The sequence below is a fragment of the Phytophthora parasitica genome (assembly GCF_000247585.1).
Source record: "Phytophthora parasitica INRA-310 unplaced genomic scaffold supercont2.90, whole genome shotgun sequence".
NCBI classification, from domain to species: domain Eukaryota; phylum Oomycota; class Peronosporomycetes; order Peronosporales; family Peronosporaceae; genus Phytophthora; species Phytophthora nicotianae.
In genome coordinates this window covers 125,045-138,217 of record NW_008649076.1, presented here as the reverse complement: position 1 = coordinate 138,217, position 13,173 = coordinate 125,045, and the positions used below count along the sequence as shown (strand labels likewise).

The following is a 13,173-nucleotide window of genomic DNA, read 5'->3' as shown; positions in this document are numbered from 1 at the left end:
CCGATCCGGAGGAAGTTTTGAAGAGCACCGTTGTTGTAAGACCTTACAGAGAAAGAGGAGTACAGCCACATTTCGAATTACTCAAAGCGATGTACTTCGAAGTTGTTAGTATATGTTAGGCTTCCTCTAGTGTCATTAATCGTACGTAAATCGATATCAAAGCGTTTTGCGCAAGCCCGTGAATAGAGAGATGCTGACTGGGCGCTTATCAGCAACGAGGGCCCAAACCATTCTTCTTCATGCGTCGCGTGCTAATCATTAGCTTCAGGCATCGTGGATTGCGCGATTGGCCTAATATTTCTACATCTTCAATGGGAGCATCACCTTGAACGCGTGGTGAGGTGCCAGTACAAACACTCGGCCATGTTGACAGCGCTCCCCCATCGTTGTTTGCAGGGTAATGAATACCTAGTAATTTGGTATGTTTACTAACGAATGGCTACCGAGGCAGCATGCACGCAAGGACATTACTATTTGCCTCGTGAATACATTGGAAAGATGTGCGTGGGATCTCAATTCACAAGCCGATTGCACAGTATACGAGCCACGAATGTTGCGTCTGATAGGTGGCCTAACACTCATCTGGTTGGCGTCAAGAAGTTCCCCTCCATTCCAATATCTGCTGACTTCGACAAGGTGAATTCTGTCACTGTTCCGTCCTACCCGTTGGTTTTAATAGTTTATTATTATTAAAATGACGTGGCGCCGTTTCTTTGTTTCTTGATTAATGATCACAACAATGATCGCGCGATTTCCATATGACAGAACATTCTTGATCGCGCTACTCATCTAGATCATCTGGCTCATCAATGTCAGCGCTAGGCGATCGAAAAATAATCTAAAAATGCGACTGCACTCGTCTGTTGTCACTTGGTGCAAGCGTGTAGTGTCTCAACGTAGGCGACGGAGTTATACAAGAGAGTAGATAATCTATTTTATCTGAAGCAAAAGCTGCCTGATAAACACAAAATGTTTTTGGTGAATTGAGCCTTCGCTTCAACCACGTTGGGTGGAGTCGGATTACTCATAGCCACGAACTGTAGTGCTATCGCGAGCATTGATGATGAGTGAGTCAGAAGCCTTTCGTCGACGATCACGGTATTATTATCATTAGAGTTCTACATGCATGTAGGTTTTGTACAGGTAAGCGTGCTTGGTCACTATACTCTTGGTTGAGCTTTGCTTTATAAGAATATGACGGAGGTACAATTTGCAGTCAGATCAAGACCTTTCATTGCAATTCACGGTAAGCAATGATAACCTCAACATGTGTTATCCAGTACACATGCACCAAATAACAGTACTTTGAATTTCACCTTTAACTTGCTGGCCATTAGCTTCAGGCATTTTTGATCGCGCGATTGGCCTATCCTTTTTGCATATGTGATTGCGCTACTCGTCGTTGCCACTTGGTTTATCATTGCACCACCAATTTGTCATATCATATTGGCTAAGGACGGAGTTAGAGCTCCTTGCCCCGGAAAAGTTCGCGCTGTAACCGTGAGCTCTTTGATTGCGAGGTCTTAGCGAGCAACGATTATCCATTCAAACTCTCAAAAACAAGCATCAACATCACCTGAGAGCCAGCTGTAAGTGTGCACACAACAACGTACCGAACACAGCCTGCTTGTTTTTCACATTGTTGTGACTAGTTGGCAACAAGTGTCTTGCCCACAAGCATCCACGTGAGCAGGATCATTTTTCAATTCGACTTGGAATAACCACACGCTCCAATGGAGGCGACCACCATTCATCGCAGAGTCTTCGAGGCAACTATTGATCACCCTCCAGCCACCTCGACGACAATTGTTGGACCTCTGTTCAAGCGAGCCAGATTTAATAAAGTTGAGTATGACGAAGATAGATGTATCTACGAGTACGATGCTCCTGTTCCAGCTAGCCCGGCACTTGTGACGAACGGGTACCCATCAAGAGCTGCCCTGTCAACAGAGCCTGCATCTCGAGGTAGCGATTCGGCATCGAGCAGTTCTCTCTTGAAAGAGAGCCTCCAAGCAGCCCTTCACTACAACGACAACAGCACTATACCCGTTTACGACTGCGATTCTGCCTCTCCTGATAACGTATTCACGACCCATGGCGCCGACGGTTCCATGATAATCGAAAAGACCGGCGGCAAGTACATACACAAGCGGTTGAAAACGGCTCGTCGTCGCGAACAGTGCCGTATTAACCAGGCTCGTTACCGCCTCAAGCAGGATCGAAAGTCTCACCTGCTCAGTGACACAGTTGTTAAGCTGCTGGAAGAGATTCCATTGCTGGAAATGCAACGAGACCGTATCCTCTTCGGTGCCAAACAGAGTGTCTACAATTTGGTGGTCGAGTACTTCCACCTCTTCCGTCACGGGCTCCGGACGCTTCGCCAAGTCAATCGAACACAGATTGCCCAAGGCACAGAAGCGCAGCAACAGCTCGTGTTCCTTCGATATTCGTTGTCGCCAAACGTCAGCATTGGCGATCGCTATGGAGTAGACGCGATTGTCGAGCAGTGGCAGCGATACTCGTCGTACTTCCGGGATCTACACTTCCAACTTGAGCACATGGACGAGATTGTGAAGAATCTTGCTGTTGTTGCAGCTTCTTTGAGCGTCACAATAACAGAAGCCTCGTTGCAAAATGTGTTTCCTCATCTACTCGGCGAATACGGAGACACTGGAAACGCGAGCGAGATCACTGCTACAAGTCTGGGCAGAAAACTACTTGGGCGACGTCTGCTTCTGCCTTGCTCACTCTACTTTGAGTGGGACGAAGTTAGCAGTCATGTGGTGCGGTTGGAAATGACGGTGGATTTCTTGACGCCAATCAGTCGAGTGTTAGGCTCCATAACGGATGCGGCTTTCGTGCTCAGTCAGGCTCTTATCACCCGTGACTGTGCAATCGGCAAGTTTGACATGTAACTGAGATCTTGTACTCACAACTACAAATCATGTATGAATTCTCACTCGAAATATTGCATCCACCTTAGTATCCTATCCCCTAAGTTTAAAATCTTGAATTAATTATATGGATTAGCGGAAGATGTGTAGCAGTACCGTAGTTTATGAATGAAGGTAAAATGTCTGTTTAGCACCTTAATAACGCAGTTTTGTATCGTATAGTGTGGAAAGGCTCATTCGATATACTGATGTAGATAACACTATTGGTAATCATTGGATCTCCAGGAGTGATGACCAATGTGTAATCTTAGATGTTGACCAGCAAGCTCCATCCATGCCGGAAGCGTGAGCCACTTCGTAATTATCAAGATCAAGAGCACCACAGATGAAATCAGTTGTCATTAATCGCGGAGAGTTTTCCACAAGACCTTCGAGCTCAACGCCAATCGACATGAGTTTCTCGATTGTCGGACCAATTTTCCAGCGCGTCCGTCGGCATGAGTGGTTGGATACGTCGGTTCTCCCATCTAAGCCGGCACTTGGTACACGAAGTGGTTTCCCTAAGGGAGGCAGCTCTGCCCGGGAATCTCGGGATGGCACTTCGAACTCGCTCTTACATTACAATAATATTCACCACAGCAACCTACGGTCACTTCAAAACTTAGCGTCGTACTCACCTCTAAGCGGGAACGGTACACTAGTTGGTGTTGGTGATGCAGAATATGTCAACGCGAAGCTCTTGGAGATGCGAAGGATTGCGCGTCGACGAGAGCAGTGCCGCATCAACCAGGCTCGCTATCGTTTCAGGAAAGAACAAAGGGCACAAGCGAGTCATAAGACAGTACTTAAGCTACGCGAAGAGATTTCTCAACTGGAGCTAGAACGAAGCCGCCTCCTCTCTAGTGTCAAGCAGTCTGTTTTCGATGTGGTGGTCGAGTACTTCCACCACTTTCGTCATGGAATAGAATCTGGTCAGGACAGTCTCGCTCAAGACCGTCAGGTTCAAGAGAAGGTCAGGTTCCTCCAGTCGTCGATGGCACCGAACCTTAGTCTCGGCGAGTGTCGTGGTGTGGATACTCTCATCGATCGGTGGCATCGATTTTCTTCGTACTTCGAGAAGCTACACTTTCAACTCGAGCACATGAGGGAGGTCGCCCCGAGTCTTGTCGTTGTAAGAGCGTCCTTGGCCGTGACGGTGACCAAAACTACTCTCAAGTGTGTGTTCCTCCATTTGTTGGAAAACGATCAAGACTTGAAGCTGACAAGAGTTGGAGCAAAGCTGCTAGGACGGCGATTGCAACTGCCTTGCTCGCTTTGGTTTGAATGGGATGAAGGTAGTAACAAGGTCGTGCGCCTAGAGACGTCGGTTGATATCTTGATACCAGTCAAGAAAGTGATGAAATCAGTGGAAGACACAGCATTGGTGTTAAACCAAGCGATGGCCACTGGAGACAGCGAGTTAGATATTTCACTACTTTGCAGGAAAGGAACGACAGGTAGTTGATGAACCATTTTGCAGTCTAGAAAAAAAAAACGATTCCACTGGAATGCTAAGCAACGAGTTTTTTTTTTTCCTAATGTAAATGCTGCAAATCGCTACCTCTTTCGAAGTGCCCAACTGCCGCTCATTGTATCGCGGATCTGATGGATGTATGTGGCTGATGACATGGGACGAGGGTCGCAGTAGCGAAAAAACGAGGTTGTGCATGACAGCGCGGCGTAAACGCTCAGCATTGGGCAGAGCCTCGAAAAGGGTCAAGTCCAAGACCGTTGTAGAAGCAAACAAGACAATTGAGGATCAAGACGACGTGATCATGGAGACCTGCCGATCCAAGCAAGTGTGGAAGCTGAAGCAACCGCGCTACGACTACCAAGACAAGAGCGATTTGAAGACCATGATGCTGATGCAGTCGATACTACCACCAATGCGCAGCTACTTACCGCAGTTCCAAAGCGCCGAACAATTGGCCAATTGGGTGTTTAATGTCGCGAAATATCGGTCCATGAAGCTGAATCTGAATTGTTACGAACGGAGCGAAGAAGTGCGTGATGCCTTACTTCGACAATTCCACCGTTGGCCTGGAACAAAAGTCTCCCAAGCGACGGAACGCTGTCAGCAGCTCAGCCAGGAGGCAGAGCAGCAATGCCAGGAGCACGTGCAGTTGTATCTTCACGAGCTCCGCGGAAAATTGCTGGCCGGAGCTAAAGCGCTGTTCTGGCTTGACTTACTCCAACCACTAATCCATCCAGCGTCTGTGCCGAGACCCGAAGTCCGAGACGTTCTGACAGCATTTCTCGACGAACTCAAGGGCGTCGACGGCCTCTACGAACAGTTGATCGAGAAAAACGGGCGTTTGTGGGCTGTGTTAACGCTGCCGTTGAAGCTTGAGCCGCTGTTTCAAGGTGTGAGTACTTTGGCGTTATGTGGTCACCAAATTGCGGCTAATGAGGCGATGCAGCTGTTGGCGATGTTTGCTTCAGAATACCCTGCGTTGGCAAGAGGAGAAAAATGCAACTTCCCGTTGGGATATCCATCGTGGCCAGTGTAGGGGACTTTTCCCCGTTGGATCTTTCTAGTCTGAGTGATCTTCCGGAGATGTTTCGTGAGCAGCTTTCGGCACCGCTTGTCATGATAGTCAGCGATTGGATTGGAGTTGTCGATGAAGTGCTCGATCGCTTGAAGAATTCCCTAACTAACAAGTGGACGTCGTGTGAGCAAGCCCCTTTCGGAGAAGAGCTCGAGAAGACCATGGAGAGGGAACTCCAAAGTGCTTTTCAGCGACTCAGTCACGCGTTGGCGACGGATCAACTGTATGCAATGAGGAAGGTGGCAGGAGACGGATCAAGCATCGATATGGACTGCTTGAATGTCAACATTGTACGCGAGCAAGGATTGCTGTTTGTCACGCCAGAGTAATCGAGCCTATTGCAAGCTAAACTAAGTTTTTAGCACTAAGTAATTCGATGTTGCAATGCCAGTTGATCTTGTGGGTTTTCAAAGATTTTTGCATGGTCATCAACTGTCAAACGCTTTTGGCTTCACAAGCCCGTTGCTGCGTTAGAATCTGTCAACGGTGGCAGTCCCAGTTTTCAAGTAGGTCTCACATCGGCCCGTTCGGTGCCATTCCTCAAAACTCCGGGGAGACAACAAGTGGAGAGACAGAAGAGAAGACGCGAGGTGAAACATGCGCATCAACCTTGGTGCCAACAAGAAGCTCATCAGCTCGGACTGTTTCCGTCTGTTGAGTTTGGTTCCAGAGGTTCAAAACGATGTTGAAGTGGTCAAACCCGTTCTGGAAGAATTGGAGGTGATGCGACTGAGCTGCTCGCTCGGGATGTTGTCGTCGGTGAATGCGAAAGACTTTGAGATGGAGATGCTCGAGGCACGGGAGTTCGACGACGACTTCATTCTCTTTCTGCGTAAGGAAATATTCGGGACAAATGAGAAGCTCGAGTCTGACGGTGTCAAGGTGGTGTCTCTGTTTGGGAAGCAAGCGGCGGTGGAGCTAGAGCTGGAGCGCTGTGGGTGCTGGTCAGACGATATCGAGAGGAATCTGAAGACAGAAGACCAGGGTATTTACTGTATTGCTCAGAAGAGCGACTGTTCTGTGTTGGTGCTGTTTGGATGGATCCAAGACGACTTGTTCCGGAAATCCCGACTGCGTGATACGGCGACGTATGTGCTCCGTTTCCTAACGTGTTTGAGTCCAGATATGGTGTGCTGCTTGTCATCTGAAGATGTCGAGCTCCTCGATCGGGCTGTGACTTCCATGAACTCCAACCATTTGGACGCTTGGAAGTCGTTTTCGGTCGCGTTCCATGTCGAGCGGCAGGAGGAGCAAAGCGATGGTGTGCTAGGCGAAAAACTTGCAACCTTAAAGCTACCAATGAACTCTTCACCTCAGAACCTCCAACTACTGAAGGGAAGCTATCCAGCGTATTCCGTGGTGGAACCAGCTCCAGCCATGAAACGCAAAGAGTGGAGTAGTCAAAGATTTGATACTGTTAAGGAATTTGCGACTTGGTTAACCAACGAGTCGAAGCAACGAAACATCCGACTTGAGTGTGGTGTCATGGGTCCAGATAACTTTCGCAATGTGTTGCTAGAGACCACTGGCCGCTGGCCTGAGAAGGAGCTAACGGATGTCAAGGATATGCTCAATCGTAGCTTACGAGCGTCAGTGGAGCAATCCAAGGAGCAAGTACAAACATACATAGAGGATCTCCGCGCGACACTACTTAGCCATATGGACCGTTTGTTCGACTTGGACATTTTGTTCAAAGGAGACAAAGGGGAATCAGCGTTCAGGACTCTGAACAATTGTTTTCAAGATATTCAGTCAGAACGCCGCATTTGGGGTAAACTCGACACTTCGACACAAGTGACGTTGAATTTACCGCTTCGTCTTAAAAACCAGATGAAAACGATTGCTACGATGTTTCGCGATCAGAGCGGCAATGCCCCTGATGAGAACGTAGGCGAATCCCTTGCAGTATCCATGCGAGAGTTCACTGTCTTGGATACCAAGCTTAAGACTGGTAGTGATGGAATCATTGGACGAGCATTGAAAACGGTCGGTGGCATGCTACCATGGGACCAGACTTCGGAGTTGCTATCGGACAAGTTTCGCGAGGCCATGGTGGGACCATTGATCGAGGCTCGGCATAATTGGTTTCAGTCCATTGAGACTGCCTTAACTGTAGCTGAAAGCGTTTTGCCGAGGAAATGGAATGATGACATGGAGAAGTCTGTCCGCCAGTCGTGTCAAGCTGATGAACACAAGCTGATTACAGAGGCGTTTAACGATCTGATTCTTTCTTGGCGAGAACAACACAAAGAAGGATTGATGACTACAGTCCGCCCACGCGTTCGTCAGATGACAGTTTACTGCGACGTCGAGAAGGAGCAATGGAAGCCTGCAACCGACCAGCTGAAGATTTCCAAGCTGGTGCAGAACGATGACGGAACTTTTAGTACCATTGAGCTGGGCACACATCGTCTAAATCCTGGTGCAAAAATTCTTAAAGCTTTCACGATCAAGAACAGCTGCCTCGTTTTGGTAACTACGTCTTTGAGCGGGACGTTGGTGGAACGCGTAGATTTCCCGCTTCAGCGCTCGTGGTGGGGAGGAAACACTGGGGAGGTGTCATTCGCACGTCAGTTCGGTCGATCGGTATCATTATGCGATTTTAACGTTCACGACCGAGTTGTAGCGCTCGTTGAGGAAGGAGGTCGGGTGGTGCTCTATCGCTTCAATGAAACGTTCTCATCGCTGGAGATCTACAAACCAATTGAGTTGTCGCTGCGAACGTCGTTGGCAATGCCAGTGACAAATGTACTTCTAGTAGATGGTTCTCTTTATGCCACAGACACGAATGGTTCGATCCAGTCGGTCAGTCTCAAGAACCAGCAAGTATCTCGAGCAGTGCGAATCATGCCATCGGGATCTTGTGAACCTAACGGTTCACTGTTTGCTATGGCTGACGATATGGTGCTCGGCTTTGTGGGAAAATATGAAGTCATGAACTCAACTGAAGACGATGAGAGGGCTGAGCTACTTGCCGTGGCCAGTGAAGATTTCCGCAGAGTTCCAGTGAATTATATTGGAGGGTTTACCCTCCACTCGAAGGGTTTGTTGATTCAAAGCTTTGGTGATTTGCTGTTCGCAGTGAACGAGGAGAGGAAGAAAATGTGTGTATGCCGTCTAACAGTGACTGTGAGAAGCGAATCGTTCCGGATTCAGCATTCCAAGGAACGCTCTGTCAACGGTAGCAAGGCGGAGTCGGTGGATGATGACGAGGTGGATCACTGGCTCTGAGCATTCTACCACACGTACGAAAAGTTCTCAGTGCGTGGTTTGATTCGAGGCGTCGACGACACCAGAGCAACGTTGAAGTTGTATTTAACCTGCAGTTCTACATTGACAGAACCAACTAGAGAGAATTGCCGGTATTTCTTCCAAGTCATGATGCGTGACCTGAGAAAGCTGAATAAACCTCTGGGTGGAATGGATTTCGCTCAAAATTTGCAATTCGTGACCGAGTCGAACTCTGCCTTGGACGTTGGTACACAACCGGTTCGATCATTCCTTCAAGAGCTGATTACATTCGTTCCTATTCAGATCTGCAGAGCCGAGGCAAACTCACTGACGGTTATGACGAATGGGAAGGCGACGTCGATGGATGCTCAATCGCAAAATCTTCAAGCCGTTGATATTGCACGTTCGATCCGGTTTGGTCTGCTGTCACCATTGCTCGAGTCATGGCAAGGCCGCTGTATCGTGATCACTTCGATGGGGAAGCAATCGACAGGCAAGAGTTATCTACTCAATCACCTGACTGGGTCGTCCTTTGCAATTGCTGGAGCTCGTTGCACTGATGGAGCGTGGATGTCGATCCGTATTTTGCCGAAGAATGTTCTTCTCATTGTACTTGACTTTGAAGGTCTCGGGTCTTTCGAACGAACGGAGCAAGAGGATGTTTTCCTGTCGGTACTCAATGCGTCGATCTCGATGTTCACCATTTTCCGAATGGAGATGCGATTCGACAAGGAGATCGACGACTTGTTTGCACGTTTCCAGAAGGGTGTGGCCTTGATCAAGGGTGATCCGAGTCTCTTCCGCGGTAAGCTGTACATGTCCGTGAAAGATGTGAACCCGAACGATCAAAAGGGAGTGCTTGATGAATTCGTCACCAAGTTCCAGAAATTGGTTGGTGCTAACAAGGACAGTAACTTCTTACTGGATTTATACTCTGGTCAACTGGATATCAACTGCTCTCCGCCGTTGGGCACGATCAACTACTACCAGTCGCTGATGCACGCCCAGAATTTTATCGAGACGTCCTTGTACGGCGTGGATACTGCGGGTTTCCGAAGTGGTAAGACGTTTTTGAACTGTATCCGCTTGGTGCTTGCCAAGATTGCGATTCTGGATTGGACATCGCTCGATGAAGGTGCAAAGCAGTTTCAGTTGTCTGAGATCAGCTCCAAGTTGCCAGGACTTCTTCGAACCGGCTGCGTCATTCCGCAGGAATACGTATCGAGAGAAGAAGACATTGCTCCGTACTTGAAGGAAGACATCGTGATGGCTGGTAACGGCAAAGTGATCAATGTGGATTTGGCGTCTTTGACTACTGAGTATCCTGCACTTGCCGATAAGTGGAATAGTCTGAATGAGGTCATCGAACTCGATTCGCTTCCAGACTGGGAGATTGATCTGGAATTCGACTGTAGCTCCACAAGTGACGATACATTTGTCAAGGTGTATGGTGCGATCAAACAGCTTCTGAGACTGTTTCTACGATCGAATTTGAGCATCAAGGGTGGAAAAGTGTCGCGAGAGATCGTTGCTGACTTTGATGCATTCCTGGCGTTCTTTGTGCGTCGCCGCAAGGCTCGAATCTCGGTCTGGGTGAAGCAAATGCTCAGAGGCCGAATTCCTGAAGAATGGAAGGTTATGGAGCAGCAGTTCCTGGGACGATTCCAAATGCTCCTGACACGGTGTCAAAGCAAGTGTGATGATTGTCGACTTGGGTGCATGAAAGCTGCTGCTCACCCTGGAACTGCTAACCATGACTGTGGAGGTAACCATGTCTGTGCTGGTCGCTGTGAGTACTGCGAGAGCAGTGGAAACTACGGTAAAACTCCTTCATGCCGCAAAGAATCCGGTCACGAAGGCAAGTGCGAGTGTCGTGATGGAGATCACACCTGTGGTGAAGAATGCAGTATGGCAATTTCACCAAACTGCGGTAAAAAGTGTGCGATGAAGCGAGGCCACACCAATTGGCACAAGTGCGATGTTCCCATTCACACTTGCGGTGAGGAATGCTCAGCCCAGAATTGCTCTGGTCGCTGTGTCTTGAACGTGGAAGACCCACATACTGCTCACAAGTGTATTGAAGTGCGTTGCATGCAGAAATGCATTATGGACGGATGCAATGAACTTTGTGGTGCGATGGATCATTTCCACGGTCAACTGGACGTTGCGGTGGTGTTTTCAGTGGAAAACGACGATGAGAAAGGATCAAACACTTTTGACGCTTCTTCGGAAGCTCCGGTAGTGCACATGTGTGGAAATGGTCACGAGTGTCAAGAAATGTGCGAAGAGAACGGTATCTGTCGAGTGGATGTGTTTCTCAAACAATCGGCCAAGACTTTCACAGGCGCTCGTGGAAAATTTCAGTTCACTTTCCAAGAGATGAACGGCTCTCGTAAGAAATGCACGAAGTTGTTGCCACCTGGTCAGAAAATGCACCAGGGTGCACACACTTGTATCTGTGAACAGAGTGACGAGGACGATGACCAAACGATTCACTACTGTGATGTCCGCTGCCCGTGCTGCAGCTACTTTTGCAAGAAGAAATATGGACATTTTGGTCCACATACGACGTCGCACGGCAACATGCGCAACACGTACTTCTTGTCAGATACAGAGGAAATCGACATTGAGGAACGCAAGTACAAGGCTGGAGAGCTGGGAATCGCTGAGATGTGTAATTTATACTGCTCCAAAATGGGTCGAGAACACGTGCACTACGTTGACTGCGAACAAGGCAGCAAAGCAGCGTGCGTGTACTCTGGCAGTACAACCGACCAGCGTCGTCATTGTATGCGAGCTTTAGAGCCCAAGCCGGAGAAGGAGACAGACGAAGTTCTTCATGAGCAATTCTGGAAGACTCTAGGTTGGGAAGATCCGTGCACGTCGAAGATGGAGCTGGAACTCTTTGGCAAGTGTGCGTACAAGTGCGACGCTCCCGACCATGATGACAAACCGTCGCACTGCATTCTTCCAGCGTGGCACAAACCGGAGCCCAAATCTACAAGCTTCGACGGATGCACGTACGTAAGTGGACACAAGTTCGAGTGCTCGCACATTGCGAGTGGTGGCAAGATGCACCACGTGTTTGTTCTGGACTGCTCTGGTTCAATGCACGGATGGCCTTGGGATGATCTCATGGCTGCGTGGAAGGAATACGTCTACAACCGTATTGCGGACGGAGCTACACTGGACTTGATCTCGGTTGTCACTTTTGATAATTACGCGCAAATCGTGTACGAAGCCCAGAACATCACGACGATGACGAACGCGACGATCCAGTATCGCGGCGGGGGGACCAATTACGCAGCAGGATTACGTTCTGCTAACGAGGTGCTATCACGAGTGAATTTCGACGTGTATAAGCCAGCTATTGTGTTTTTCAGCGATGGACACCCTTGCGACCCCCTTCAAGGTGAACAACTTGCTACACACATCAGTGGATGCTACGAGAGGAACGGGTTGCAGGCGTTTGCAGTGGGGTTTGGAAGCATTAACCTGAATGTGCTGGAGCGAGTTGCAGAGAAGCTGGGCGGAACATACCACCACGTTCTGACGGGCAATGAACTGAAGGCAACGTTTTTCAGCATTTCGGCCTCGCTGAGCACTCGAGCGGGTCTGGCATTGGCGAAACCGGACCATGAGCGGAACTGCGTCATTTGCGGACAAGACTTGGCTTCAGGCGAGACGGTGAAGCTGGACGGATGCAGCCATGAGCTGCACAAGGCCTGTTTGGATGTGCTGGTGCGAAATGCCGAGCAGGATGGAGAACCCGCTCGTTGCCCTTCTTGCCGTCGCGAGATCTCTACGTGAGACTGTTCGTCTCACTTTCACTTTCTTATTCACGTTACGTAGTAGTAGTTTCTGTTGGTTACAGCTTGTGCCGTAGCTTATTGCAGGACGAGAACAACAAAGGAATTCGTCTTTTTTCTGATCTTTTTTGTTGTGATATAAAAAAAACTATTATAATAGCATATAGTAGTTGTTGTTTATTGCAGAAATGCTACTATGTCCGTAGCATAGCATTATTGTAGTATTTGGCTTGAAGTATTCAATTCTAAGCAAAGACTACCGTAGTATTTTATGAAGTGTACGTACTATCAACCATAATATTTTTTATTTCTCTTGTAAGAGAAGGACGAACATGTTTTACTTGATGATTCGAAGTAATATAATCAAATTCTTATCTCACAAGTCATACCCATAAGAGCGATGTCCAATTAAAAAAACACTTGTTTTCTGTCAATCGTTTTTTTTCGTGCTGAAAAAGTGAGTGAAAAAATAGTCGTTCAAACAAAAATTAGCTCTACGTGTTTGATATTTTTCACCTTTATAAAGCATATTCTGGATACTAGATATAACAACTTTACTGGGCACATCTGGGCAACATGCGGCTTGCGCCTCAGGGGAGGAATTTCCATAACTCAGTAAAAACTACTGAGATTTATGAATCGATTTGTGTA

The 13,173-nt window shown here is 48.1% G+C and overlaps 6 protein-coding genes across 6 annotated transcripts; all 6 read left to right on the top strand.

Annotated features, from left to right (window-relative positions):
* Window positions 1-1,733: 1,733 nt before the first annotated feature.
* On the top strand, window positions 1,734-2,915 carry PPTG_18690 (hypothetical protein; the record flags this gene model as incomplete). Its single annotated transcript, XM_008916859.1, has 1 exon — window positions 1,734-2,915. One exon carries the CDS (start codon window positions 1,734-1,736, stop codon window positions 2,913-2,915), a length of 1,182 nt encoding a protein of 393 aa, XP_008915107.1.
* Window positions 2,916-3,345: 430 nt separating this feature from the next.
* On the top strand, window positions 3,346-4,398 carry PPTG_18689 (hypothetical protein; the record flags this gene model as incomplete). Its single annotated transcript, XM_008916858.1, has 1 exon — window positions 3,346-4,398. One exon carries the CDS (start codon window positions 3,346-3,348, stop codon window positions 4,396-4,398), a length of 1,053 nt encoding a protein of 350 aa, XP_008915106.1.
* A 157-nt stretch (window positions 4,399-4,555) lies between these two features.
* PPTG_18688 (hypothetical protein) lies at window positions 4,556-5,443 on the top strand (the record flags this gene model as incomplete). The annotated part of the gene is made up of 1 exon (XM_008916857.1): window positions 4,556-5,443. One exon carries the CDS (start codon window positions 4,556-4,558, stop codon window positions 5,441-5,443), a length of 888 nt encoding a protein of 295 aa, XP_008915105.1.
* Window positions 5,444-5,490: 47 nt separating this feature from the next.
* Window positions 5,491-5,811, top strand: PPTG_18687 (hypothetical protein; the record flags this gene model as incomplete). Its single annotated transcript, XM_008916856.1, has 1 exon — window positions 5,491-5,811. The coding sequence occupies one exon, from the start codon at window positions 5,491-5,493 to the stop codon at window positions 5,809-5,811; it is 321 nt and encodes a 106-aa protein (XP_008915104.1).
* Window positions 5,812-6,079: 268 nt separating this feature from the next.
* Window positions 6,080-8,713, top strand: PPTG_18686 (hypothetical protein; the record flags this gene model as incomplete). Its single annotated transcript, XM_008916855.1, has 1 exon — window positions 6,080-8,713. The coding sequence occupies one exon, from the start codon at window positions 6,080-6,082 to the stop codon at window positions 8,711-8,713; it is 2,634 nt and encodes an 877-aa protein (XP_008915103.1).
* Window positions 8,714-8,860: 147 nt separating this feature from the next.
* PPTG_18685 (hypothetical protein) lies at window positions 8,861-12,559 on the top strand (the record flags this gene model as incomplete). Its single annotated transcript, XM_008916854.1, has 1 exon — window positions 8,861-12,559. One exon carries the CDS (start codon window positions 8,861-8,863, stop codon window positions 12,521-12,523), a length of 3,663 nt encoding a protein of 1,220 aa, XP_008915102.1. The 3' UTR covers window positions 12,524-12,559.
* Window positions 12,560-13,173: the final 614 nt, after the last annotated feature.